The sequence below is a fragment of the Polypterus senegalus genome, chromosome 1 (assembly GCF_016835505.1).
Source record: "Polypterus senegalus isolate Bchr_013 chromosome 1, ASM1683550v1, whole genome shotgun sequence".
NCBI classification, from domain to species: Eukaryota; Metazoa; Chordata; class Cladistia; order Polypteriformes; family Polypteridae; genus Polypterus; species Polypterus senegalus.
Window position 1 is genome coordinate 89,937,151 of NC_053154.1, and position 13,568 is coordinate 89,950,718.

Here is a 13,568-nt window from a genome sequence, read left to right on the forward strand (position 1 = left end):
CAAGGCATGGTGCTGCCATTATTCTTGATGGTAGGAAGAGCGTTATCTATGTTTTGGGCTGTATTTGACTTGTGTCAAGCATTTCATTTTGCCAATTCACTCAACTTTAGTCTCAATAGAACCCAACATTTTCTTAAAAATGGTTCCACGTTTTGTTACATGGGTTTTAGCAGATGACTTAAAGCATTATGTCACTTTAACATCACAGAAAATCACTTCTAAAGGAGTAGTAAAAAAATAATAATAAAAATGATTTGATTTGACTCTGCTCTGTTGGGCCTTTGAGCAAGGCCCTTAACCTGCAATTGCTGAGCACTTTGAGTAGTGAGAAAAGCGCTATATAAATGCAAAAAATTATTATTAAGAATTATTGAATCTGAAATACAGGAAAATGAAAAATAATCAATTGGGGTGCCTACTTTTTGAAATGTCCCTAGTTACAATATTTTGTCACCTTTAATTGAAGCTGGCATGCAAACAGAATTTCAGCTTCACCGTTCTTGGTATAACCTCTCTGTGTAGAATTTTTAAAATTTCTCCTTACCAAAAAGACACAAACCTTTCCCGGTTCAACAAATGCTTACAGATCATCCTACTGGTTTTCCGGTGGAAAAATGCTTGCTTTATCGGTATATCCTATGGGCGATTTCCCAATTTGGGCGGGTCCATTTGGAGTTCTCCTCAGTATGAATGCTTTTAAGGGTTTTCATTGATTTTCCTCCTTCTTTGCTTTCTGATTTTAGAATGCGATGTGATATGTTGCCAGATGCCTCACTGCTGATGAGGTGTAATGCTGGTGTTATCATTCAAAGTCTTATTTCCTCTACGAATGGAGGTTTGGTCTCAAGATAAAGTAAATGAGCCTTTTCTTGATTTTTTTTATTATAGTAGCTGCTTCTGTTGTTGTATATAGAAGTAAAATACAGGATTAAGAAGGAAGAAACAACAAGCTGCATTTGCCTTATTCTGCTCTGGTTTTATCATTCTAAGCATTACTGTCTAAAGGGCTCAGCAGCCGAACCATTTATCTCCAATACAGCAAAGAAAAATCTAAAATTTTAAGACAAGTCAACCAATTTAAAGGGTATTTTTCTTTTTTATCTAAATAAATGAACTCTAAAATACATATAATGTGATTAATCATTACTGTTCACAAGCTGAAACATTAAAAATCTACAAACCAAAAAGGTAAAAGTTAAGTTAAGTCACAGCTGTACAAGGCTGACCCTGTGCTCTGACAACAAGGGGTATGCAAAAAGTAACAAATTGTATTAGGTGAAAAAATAAACTGCGGTGGACTGGCGCCCTGCCTGGGGTTTGTTTCCTGCCTTGCGCCCTATGATGGCTGGGATTGGCTCCAGCAGACCCCTGTGACCCTGTGTTAGGATATAGCAGGTTGGATAATGGATGGATAGATGGATGGATGGATGAATATATAAAAACAAATCATTCTGACAAAAATGCAACATCAAAGCAGGAAGCATTTTAAGATGAGATCCTTTCAATTACTCCCGTGGAGAACAACCATATTTTTCAGCTATCCTTTGTTACAACTTTCCAAATCCCCCTTCATCATGTTTAGTTAAAATTATACATTCTGGTATCAAAGAAGACATGGGCAGCATTTCCAGACTGAAGCAGTGCACCCTTAGAGGATCTAAGTCTAGGAACAGGGCCTTTTAGTTAGAATCTCAAATAACTGATAGGAATGAAAAATCAAAAAAGAGATCTCCTTAACATCATTTAAGCTTCTTCTAGACAACAATGAGATCAGAAAGAAATACAATGGAAGCGTGTTCTTTTATCTCATACATCTCAAGATTTTTCACTTGATAAAAATTACCCCAGTAGTCTAACATGTGTCTTCTCTTGAGAATCAGGAGAGATCTCAGCAAAGTCATACAATGGGCTGAGATCTTCCAGGTAGTGTTCTGACATTGTATGCTCAGTAATATATGGTGAATGTATGGACAGTTGTTTTTGGTATGGAAACTCTTTACTGTGATTACAAAACTGTAATCCTTGCTTCTAAATAATAATATTAGTCAATCTAATTTATGTAGCTTTGCTCCAATTAGATCATAATCATTCTAGAAGAAAAGGTAGGTAGTATTGCATAGTGGTTAAGACCTGAGACCCTTAGGGTTGTGGGTTCAAATCCTGCTAGTGTGCCTATGAGAAAGTCACTTCAATTGGAAATACAAAAGAAGTGTGACCAATATCTCAAATGTTGTAAGTCACCTTGGATATAGGTATCAGTCCAATAATAAGCAAAATATATAAAGTCTTGAAAAAGGATTAAAACAACAAACAAGAGATCTCACAAACATGCTTCTCAAACCAAATTCTCCATTTTGACTTCTCATGTCTCCTTTTTGTCTAAAGCTATTCTCCTAAGGAATTTTAGGAGAAACATTTTTGACATAGTTGGTTCCTAAATGAAACATAAATGAGAATCACTTTAAAGTCTCATGAGTCATCAAAAAGCAACCTTTAAGCAGTAAACTTTTCCTATGGGAATAAATGGACATAAGTCATTGGCATGATAAAGTCTATTTTTGCAGATTAAAATGATCAAAAATATGTTCCGGAGAAGATCTGAATTGTGAATGATTTTGCCAAGCAACTGACTAGCTAGGTTTGTTTAACACTCACAGTGTATTGAGGAAAAATCTGCTAGTCATTTTTCAGATAGTTTTTCATTTACAAGTACAGGCTGTCCCTGGGTTACGTACGAGATAGGGATTTTAGGTTTGTACTTAAGTTGAATTTGTATATAAGTCAGAACAGGTACATTATTTTAATAAATGCTATTGTTGACCGACTGTAACCAAGTGCTCTGCCAATGAATGATGGAGTTTCAACTCTCTCTGACCTTTTTATTATTTCTTTATTTTCTTTACTTTATTTTCCATGGTGATGTTTTTTTTCTTCTTTACTGTATCACCAGCACTTGCATCAGATTTGTGTTTCAGAGACATACTTGAAGGGTGAAGACAAAAGGTTAAGATGAGCTTTTCTGCACAGCACTGTACACGCTATCACAGCTGGAAGGCACCCGTCGTCAATACGTCTGATGTACTGACAAGAGACAACTTCCAGCTATGTGCGTAACAGTACAAGCAGGCTTGCTATTGAGAATAACTGGGGGCGGTGAGGGGCGGTTCATCATCAGCCCACCTCCACTACAGTATGCTGCCTGCAGCGTTCACCCACCGAGAACGAACACGATGCAACCAAAGGGGGGTAGTGAATCATCCAACCCCAATTCAACAGGCAGCCATCCGAGACACACTACAATACTACCCCCACCGCCCCGTTCAAAATCAAATGCTTCCGTTCAGCCAAAACTGGGTCACCGCTTGCAGCATTACCAGCCGTGTGTGCAGGGAGGTCAGTAAAACGCCCCCCTCGGCTCCATCCAGCCTGCGTCTAGTCAGGAGCAGTAGCTGCGGCAGCATAGTGAACGGGCAGCAAACCATCGACCTGCACACGAGCGATGACTGTGGCCCTCGTGACTATGGACCATGGGTCACCTCTTGCCACCCGAGGGACATTACACTCCACGAGTAGTGAAATCACCCCCCTCCAGCCACCACTTGCAGCATCCCCAGGCCAAAGATGATGGAGCGGCAGTTACTGAGGTGCATGCATCGCAGCTGCATCCTCGTTCATAAGTCGTAGGTCGGATGTCCGTAACGGGGGGACTACCTGTAGTCCTAATCCTCTATTTGCATTAGATAACATTATATAATGGAAAATCAATTGAAACATCTTATACCACGATGGAAAAAGTCCTATTTTACCAAAAATGAAAGAAAACAAGACATTTTCTTAATGGAGTTATCTAAAGCACTTCGATATAAATATATTAATACTGTTCTAAAATGAACAAGGTAGGCTGTTCTTTAATCTTTTTTGATGTTCCAATATATATGAGAGACCTGGTCATCTTGGGCTCAGTGTTCAAATGGCTGCCTGAATTAGGTGACTTTTGTTTTGTATGAAACTTTAATGTTAGTTGAATGAACTTCACCTTGCTCTCTGCAGCGTGCTTTATAAAATTAATAAAAAGAAACAGTGCAGTATTAAACAACAAATTAATTAATTAACTTTATTTTATCAATAGATTACCGAATCAAAAACTGGAAGAAACAGAAGAAATCACAGGTAAAAATATTTGTATTAGTCTCTTTTAAAATGACTACCTCCAGGAGCCATTTGATAGAGTTAATGTAGCATTGAGATTATTCTAGGAAGGTGTGCACCAATGGTCCTGGAATTCTCTATACTGTAATTCAACTTATTTTACTTACATGAAGTAAACTTTTGGTTAGCAGCATCCAGATCTGACTAAATGCATCAGTTGTCTTAAACCCACCAGTTATTGTATGCTCTCTGAATGCTTATACCACAGACTAGTGTTTTATAAAACAAACACAATTACAACTACACTATCAGATTGAAATTTATGAATAATATACAGTGGTGTGAAAAACTATTTGCCCCCTTCCTGATTTATTATTCTTTTGCATGTTTGTCACACAAAATGTTTCTAATCATCAAACACATTTAACTATTAGTCAAATATAACACAAGTAAACACAAAATGCAGTTTTAAATGATGGTTTTTATTATTTAGGGAGAAAATCCAAACCTACATGGCCCTGTGTGAAAAAGTAACTGCCCCCGAACCTAATAACTGGTTGGGCCACCCTTAGCAGCAATAACTGCAATCAAGCGTTTGTGATAACTTGCAATGAGTCTTTTACAGCGCTCTGGAGGAATTTTGGCCCACTCATCTTTGCAGAATTGTTGTAATTCAGCTTTATTTGAGGGTTTTCTAGCATGAACCGCCTTTTTAAGGTCATGCCATAGCATCTCAATTGGATTCAGGTCAGGACTTTGACTAGGCCACTCCAAAGTCTTCATTTTGTTTTTCTTCAGCCATTCAGAGGTGGATTTGCTGGTGTGTTTTGGGTCATTGTCCTGTTGCAGCACCCAAGATCGCTTCAGCTTGAGTTGACGAACAGATGGCCGGACATTCTCCTTCAGGATTTTTGGTAGACAGTAGAATTCATGGTTCCATCTATCACAGCAAGCCTTCCAGGTCCTGAAGCAGCAAAACAACCCCAGACCATCACACTACCACCACCATATTTTACTGTTGGTATGATGTTCTTTTTCTGAAATGCTGTGTTCCTTTTACGCCAGATGTAACGGGACATTTGCCTTCCAAAAGTTCAACTTTTGTCTCATCAGTCCACAAGGTATTTTCCCAAAAGTCTTGGCAATCATTGAGATGTTTCTTAGCAAAATTGAGACGAGCCTAATGTTCTTTTGCTTAACAGTGGTTTGCGTCTTGGAAATCTGCCATGCAGGCCGTTTTGCCCAGTCTCTTTCTTATGGTGGAGTCGTGAACACTGACCTTAATTGAGGCAAGTGAGGCCTGCAGTTCTTTAGACGTTGTCCTGGGGTCATTTGTGACCTCTCGGATGAGTCGTCTCTGCGCTCTTGGGGTAATTTTGGTCGGCCGGCCACTCCTGGGAAGGTTCACCACTGTTCCATGTTTTTGCCATTTGTGGATAATGGCTCTCACTGTGGTTCGCTGGAGTCCCAAAGCTTTAGAAATGGCTTTATAACCTTTACCAGACTGATAGATCTCAATTAGTTCTGTTCTCATTTGTTCCTGAATTTCTTTGGATCTTGGCATGATGTCTAGCGTTTGAGGTGCTTTTGGTCTACTTCTCTGTGTCAGGCAGCTCCTATTTAAGTGATTTCTTGATTGAAACAGGTGTGGCAGTAATCAGGCCTGGGGGTGGCTACGGAAATTGAACTCAGGTGTGATACACCACAGTTAGGTTATTTTTAACAAGGGGGCAATTACTTTTTCACACAGGGCCATGTAGGTTTGGATTTTTTCTCCTAAATAATAAAACCATCATTTAAAAACTGCATTTTGTGTTTACTTGTGTTATATTTGACTAATGGTTAAATGTGTTTAATGATCAGAAACATTTTGCGTGACAAACATGCAAAAGAATAAGAAATCAGGAAGGGGGCAAATAGTTTTTCACACCACTGTACATTTAGACATTTAGATAATTTAGACATTTAGATAAAAGAATGCAAGTGAAAATATCTTGTTGTTGTTACTCTTCTAATCGAGCTCTGTAAACTGATAATAACTGATAGCCATCATTGAGTCAGCTAGTAGGTGACATGCATATGAATGTTTGATGGAGATTGTTTTACATATATCTTTTCCTTTGCTTGGATTATAAAGAGAGCATCATGACATATACCAGGATTCATTAAGTTATTTTATTGAGTATCATAAACACATTAATGTATATTATTTTGCATAAAAACAAGCTCATTGTTTTATGAAATGGTGGGCTTAGGGCATGATATCCATAGTGCATTGAATGACTGACAACTAGTAATTATGTTTGCTTTTAAAATGCCATATAAAGAACATAATTAAGTACCTTAACTTAACCTTACTTACTGTACATAGCATAAATGTGGGTTTCTGTAATTTGTGTTTTACTGTCAGTTATGAAAGCTTTGCTGTAGTATTTTCCTTTAAGGTTTCTATAAGAGTCCTATAGTGAATAGCAGAGTTAACTCTTGAATTCTGTTGTTTTTCTCTTAAACCTGTCTAATAGCATACCAGTTCTCCATTTTTTGTTATTTACTAACTATCCCCATACACTGGGTAGGCTTATTTACAGCAATGGTACAAGAACTTGAGAAAACTACAGATGGAGACCACTAGATGGATGAGGGAGTCTAACCTGCAGAAGAAAGGTCAACTGAGGAAGGCTGCTGGACCAATGAGATCAGCTGAACAGATCAGGCTGGTTGAACCAATGAGAGCAACTGAATGTCAACAAAGTCTTCAACTAGTAAATGCACCTGCAATAAGAAGGGAAAACCAAATGGTACACACTGTTTATCTGCTCATAAATTTATCGAGTAGGATTTGAAATCTTACATTTCAATTTACCTAATGTAAGAATGCTGCATTGTGAAGTAAAACCTATTAGTTTCATTTTTTTGTCTGATAGGTTAATAGGACATTGTGATTAATTGAAAATGCATTTTGCTCCACTTGATATCTACTTTTTTTATACATATTTTATAAAATATAAAATTAATTTGAGTTATTTGCGAATACTGTAATTTCCGATTCTCCCACTCTTACTATTTCGGCAGTCATTATTTTGTCAGGCATAACCTTGGTTTTGCTGCCATCTATGTTCTATCTGAAGTAACTACAATAAGAGACTGTTTCACGTGAGCATTCCCATTATTTAATCACTTTTGACAAGACAACACATTTAACAACAGATGAGTAATCGTAAAATAGACTCTGTTGGTTTGTTTTAAGGAATGAGAGGCATTCTTCCAGTTTCTTTTTGCATAATTTATCTTCTGAACCAAAATATTTTTACAAGTGCCTGACTAAATGATTTCTTAATTTTAAAGACATAATTTTATCTTTTATGATACCAATCTGTTTTATCTTAACATAATAAGACAAGAATCAAGTCATACTCTGCTAGACAAGTTACACACATACAATAGGCTCATGCTTTGTTAACCATTGTAAAATTGTCTTTAAATAGTGTCAGATTATAGAGGGTAAAACAAATTGGAAATATTGATATTTTGTTACATTTTGCATTTTTATGTAGTTATTTTATAATATATAAAGATGTGTGAGTTTTGAAAATTTTGTTTATTGTTTAAGACTATAGGTTTCTGCTGAATGCTGCCATCTCCTGGTTATTTTTGTGCTTGCAAATATCCTTTGACACCAGCATGTCATAACTTCTATCAGATAGATTGTCTTGACTTAAATAACTATATTTAAAACCTTCTTGTTTTTTTCAATAATATGCAATTTAACATAATTTTTTCTTATACAACACTTTTCTTCACTGGGAAAATCTGCAAATATAACATGTCAACATTAAATGCTAGATTTTACAATAGACTAGTGTCCTGTCCAGAATTGGCTCCTGGTTTAAAACTAGATTTAAATGTGGAGGCTTTGATGCAGTTTAATTATTCCACAGTTTATGGACTCTAAAGCTAAATGCTTAACCACCAGTAATAGCTTTAATAAACCTAATTAGATACAATTTGATAAATATGCAACTTGTAATCTTTGAAGCCTTTTTTTGGGGAACAGATTTTTTATTTCTGAATCAAGAATTATAAAAGCATATTATTATTATTATTAAACTAAAAATATAACAGCTTTATTTATTTCAGATTGTAATTATTATAGTGCACATGTAGTAATAACAATATGTTCACTTGCTTTTTATAAGTCAAAGTCTCTTTCCAGGGAGGGAGAGTATGGGGTACTTTGCAGTTGATGAAGGACCCAGTTTTCCAGAAGTAGCCAAAAATAAAGTTTTACACCAGTACAGCAGCTGTGCTGTTTATTTCAATTTTTGTTTACAAAATGCAAACATTTTCAGATCTTGAAATCCAGTAGAAAGCTGCAAACAAAGAGATGACACTCGATCCTTTTGTCATTTTTGTCCAATGGATGGAACTGTATTATTTAATCAGTCAATTTTTAACATTTTATAGTTTTGCATTTAAGACATCTGTTTTATCTTGGTAGAGTAATATATATATTGCTCTACTTTCCCCTATTGTATTATTAATATGTAGCCTTAGAATGCCTAATCTCACAGGCTTACCACTGTATATAACTTAACCCCACCTTCCCTTCTATATCTATAACCTCAGGCAATTAGATGTAGTAAAAAGACAAGCAGGAGTTAAGTTACACATAAAATAATGTATTACTGATAATATTCATAAATAATAACAAAATGCAAAGTACATTTGAATATTGGCAACCATACAACCTGATAAAATGGTGATGTGTAATTCAGGTGGCACACAGACTTGCAGTTACTTAAAATGTCTCTAGTTAAGGCATCATTGGTGCTCAGCTTTCAGCCACATGTCTGTTCAATATGGCTGCTGAGCTGTGCTCTTAATTGTGTTGTCTTCATCATCACAGGTTAGCAAGAGAGATGCTTCTTCATCATATGTTGGTTAGAGAGAGAGAATGTGGTTGAGCAAGTACATTTATAGATGTTCTCTCCAATTCCTAGAACCAATAGGACATCATGGTACTTAAAGGCCTCTGAGACAAGCCAATTCCAAACAGCCATATCTCAGACCAATGGGAGCAATAGTACATTTAACACCTGCAACCCCCCCAAGACCATATGTTAAGCTAACCTGGCTTTGTGTGGGAGATCAAACTGGTTTAAGACACATCCCCCCAAATCCTGTCATAAAATTACAAAGAGACAGTCGTAAAAAGGGTTGGGGGTTGTGCAAACACGAATACCTCTGACCACTTGGTTTGCCTAAATTATAAATAAAGACATACAAAACATTTATCAAGTTATATGCAAAATCTTACATCACAACAACATCCTACTGAGTTCATCTACAGTACATGAAAACATCCTTAAATAAAATTTTAATAAAGAACATAGCAGCCTTACTGAATTCATGTTTTAATTATCATTATGAACTTCTAGCAATACAAATATCCTGTCTACTTCAATAGCTTTAACTCTCATTCCACTAGAAGAGAGTACAATGTGCTTTGTAATTAATGATGGGCCTGTTTTGGTAAAAATGTACAATAATAACAAGTTGAAATCAAGATGGGAGCTGTCAGCGTTTTCATATTTTCTTAGACATGTTCATTTTTATATTTCATAGACATGTGCATGCTAAATTTGATTTTAATGTATTTACCATGTAATGTACAATACATTATCTATCTATCTATCTATCTATCTATCTATCTATCTATCTATCTATCTATCTATCTATCTATGTATGTAATCCTGCCAACTACATTATCTATCTATCTATCTATCTATCTATCTATCTATCTATCTATCTATCTATCTATCTATCTATCTATGTTCTTGCTGTGTATGTTCTGTTTATAATTTTCATTGTACAGCATGGATATTTGAAGATATTTATTAATGTAAACTAATTATTTTTTTTTTCTAAAATAACTAACTTGTACTTTTATTTATTTTAGTTTTAGTTTTACTTGAGTAGTTTCCATATCAGATACTTTTACATGAGTTTATTTATGCAATAATCTTTCTACCTGAGTAGATTTTTTAGTACTTTTACCACCCCTGCTAGGGTCAAATTTTGAATGAGAAGATGTAGAGGAAGACAAATTTAAATAGTTGGTTGTAAAGAGGATAGACCATGGAACTAAAAGTTTTAAAGTCCATCCTTAGTTGGAAGTAGAAGCAGAAAAGGCAGGAAAGAATGGAGAACTTGGGCTGCCCGATTAGAACATTGGGCATTGTGGGCAAAGCAGTGCACTGGGGCCCCTACCTACACAACCACTCAGCAAGTCACAACATACATAGATTAGCATGGGGCCCCTGTGCTTGTGGGCCCTCTGGCAACTGCCCAGTGTGCCCATACCTTAAGATGGCATGAACCTGTCATGGATTGATTCAGAATACTTGCTAGAGAGTTTTCTTTAATTCCAGAGAAAATGGGAAAGAAAGATTCTGACCTCAGGCTTGTTTTTGACATGGGGGGCATGAATTTTAATTTTGCAAATTTAAAATTAGGAACAATTTTCTTTTTACCTAGAGTCATTCTAGAACACATTTAAAGAACTTCAAATTATTCCGTGCTTACTAATATCATTAAGAATTGTTTACTGATTGCAGAATGTACTCATATTCTTTTTTATTTGTAGTACTGGTGTGAGCAATATGAACGAATTAAACAAGGACCTGAACTCATGACAAGGGAAGAGATGATGAAGCACTCTGAAGATCATCACAGACAAGAGTGCCCACGTCAGCCATTGAGAATAAAACTACATCCTCCAGTAGTGAGAAGAGACAGCCTGAAGGTACTACTTGTTCTGTCTACTCTTCCTTTGAATTTGTAGGTCTCATCTTGTTGTATTTAAAAAGGTTAACAGAAAAGTATAATTAGGAAGTCATGTAAGTTAGTCCTGAGGTGGGCTGGCGTCCTGCCCGGGATTTGTTCCTGCCTTGCGCCCTGTGTTGGCTGGGATTGGCTCCAGCAGACCCTCGTGTCCCTGTGTTAGGATAAAGCGGGTTGAACAACGACTGACTGCAGTCAATACACAATTTTTGTATCATTATTATATTTTATTACATTTAAGTTAAAACATGTGAACAATGCAACTCAAGCTCGTCATCTATATTATAAGAATTAATGGGTGCTTAATTAATGAACATATTAGACCATTAATAAGATCTTTCAATTCAGGCATGCTGGACATGTTATTTCAGGTTAAATCTATTCTTACTGTCCAAGAATAAACAATAATATTGATATTTAGAGTGATTACTCATTTCTTAGCAGACCCATGAAGAACCATTTCCAAAATATTACATTCATTTTAAAAAGCTCCGGGTTTTAACAGTGTGAGAGGTTTCTTCCCTGTTTAACGGAGTAGGATTCTGTTGTGTTTAGTCACTTTAATACTATACTAGGGTAATCACTACGTGAAGTACTAGCACTGTAGCCATCCGAAGTTCAACTACCTTCCTTTCTGTTGACCCCTTTTTATACATAATGCATCTCGATCTGGAAGGTTCACACCCATCGGCTTAATACAGACCCACATGAACAGGCCTTTCTCAGAGGCTTGTATAGTATGCTACATTTCTTCCATCCTCCTGAAAAGGAAGTAGAACAGACTGTAAGGTATCTTGAGTTCTTAGTTTCGTTTTAAGTGGGTTACCCTGGACTCCCTGCACATTTGCCCTAAGGAGGCAGAACAAACTCTGATGCCATGTTGAAAGGTTTAAACTGAGGTTATTCTGATATATTCACTACTGGGACACCTAGACCGGAACAGCTAGACTATCTAGACTATACGCAAGCGCCATGGTTTGACATTTTGGCCAACTAAAGGATTCTAGTAATCCCCTTATATATCCCTCTTGGAAAAAAAGGTGAGCAGCCCTTTATGAAACTCTGCCATTCACAACTGATAGTAAACAATGGAGCAGTCTTTTTAATGGTAAATTCCAATCCAATTCTGTGTCCAAATATGACTTTCAGAAGCATTACAGAGGGCTTTCAGTACACTTGGAATGACCATGTTTCTGTTTTCTCTCCACCACTGAGGAAAAAAAAATTGCAAATGTCCTTAATGGCAAAGAATATAACCTCATCTGGAGCTCCCTTCGAAAAGAAGCTTCCATTTTGATATTTGTTCAGGTCAGGACCATGTACTAAAAGGCCTACCCTGTAACTATTCTGCATACTCCAGACCAGATACCTGATGAGTATGCTTGTTTTTAATTTTCATTAGGATTTTTCCTAATGCTTGAATTTGTTTAGTTTTATAGAGCATAAGTTGGTTACTAGGTTTCCATGGTGCTTAATGTTTTTTCCTCACAGTTCCTGGAGAGTATGTTTGAGTCATGTTTGTTATCTGTGTGGATTAGTCTGCATGCGTATTTGTCTGAGTTCTCATTCCCATTTCCCAAAAGCATGCATGCTGGACTAACTGGTGACTTTGTACTGGCCCTGGAGGAGTGGGTTTCAGTGTGCATTTGAGTGTGTCTTGGTTGGTTGATTCCTACCCTTCACCCAGTGCTACTAGGATGCTCTCTAGAAGATCTGTTTTCAGATCAAATCAGTGAGAATAAATTGTGTTGATGTGTACACCATGATGGATTTAAATCCTATAATGCTCTAGGATAAATTAACAAGGAGAAATAGATGCTGCTTTGTTTGACTTGAATAATGTTTTACAATAGTAACACAACTCCTTCTTGTCTTTATTTTGCAGGATGCAACTCATGTTGTGTGAGAAGAGCTGATTAAAATAAACAATGTTAAAAGTTAAATATTAAAAGTGTTTTTCATTTTTAAATTGCATCTAGAACTGCCCAGAACTGTCCCGAACAGTATCCAGTAGCCTCCACATACTGCTTCAATGTTTCATTCCCACCAAGAACAACGTTTACTTGAAGATTCCTTTACATTACTTGGTGTTATGTATGTAACTAGTAAGCACATCGTGATACAAACATGCATGGCACCTTGAGATCAACCGCTTTCAGGCCTTATATGATTATTTAGGAAAAACAATTCCTCTCAAGGCCTGTGTGCCATATTAGGGTGTTTAAATGCTGTTAGCAAAGAGAGCCTGGCTTCAGTAGACAAAAGGGAAGTGAACCTGACTGGACCATCTTCTTTCAGCATGACAGATGTGGAACATGATAATAAAGAAACTAAAATACAAGAATAGCAAAGTGATTAAGAAAAACCTCATTCTCCTACACATTTATCCCTGTTTCTAAGTGTCCCAGCCAGACTATCCTGATTTTGTCGTATCATCCCATGTAAAGTGAAGATAGCAAGATAAGTGGAGGGTGTAGATCAAAAATCTCCTTGTGCTTTTCATGAACTACAAGAATTCATCTTGTTCTGCTTTTATTCTTTCATATTTCTTTTTTCTTGTTTTCTCTGTATTGACT

The 13,568-nt window shown here is 36.5% G+C and overlaps 1 protein-coding gene across 2 annotated transcripts in view; it reads left to right on the plus strand.

The window, feature by feature from the left end:
- Positions 1-12,935, plus strand: part of LOC120529274 — a 37,359-nt gene extending 24,424 nt beyond the window's left edge. For both annotated transcript variants that reach the window (XM_039753138.1, XM_039753137.1), the window contains exons 8-11: positions 4,130-4,170; positions 6,726-6,947; positions 10,796-10,954; positions 12,878-12,935. In XM_039753138.1, the coding sequence (XP_039609072.1) occupies positions 4,130-4,170; positions 6,726-6,947; positions 10,796-10,954; positions 12,878-12,898 (443 nt within the window). In that variant the 3' untranslated portion in view covers positions 12,899-12,935. The remainder of the gene's footprint in view (positions 1-4,129; positions 4,171-6,725; positions 6,948-10,795; positions 10,955-12,877) is intronic.
- Positions 12,936-13,568: the final 633 nt, after the last annotated feature.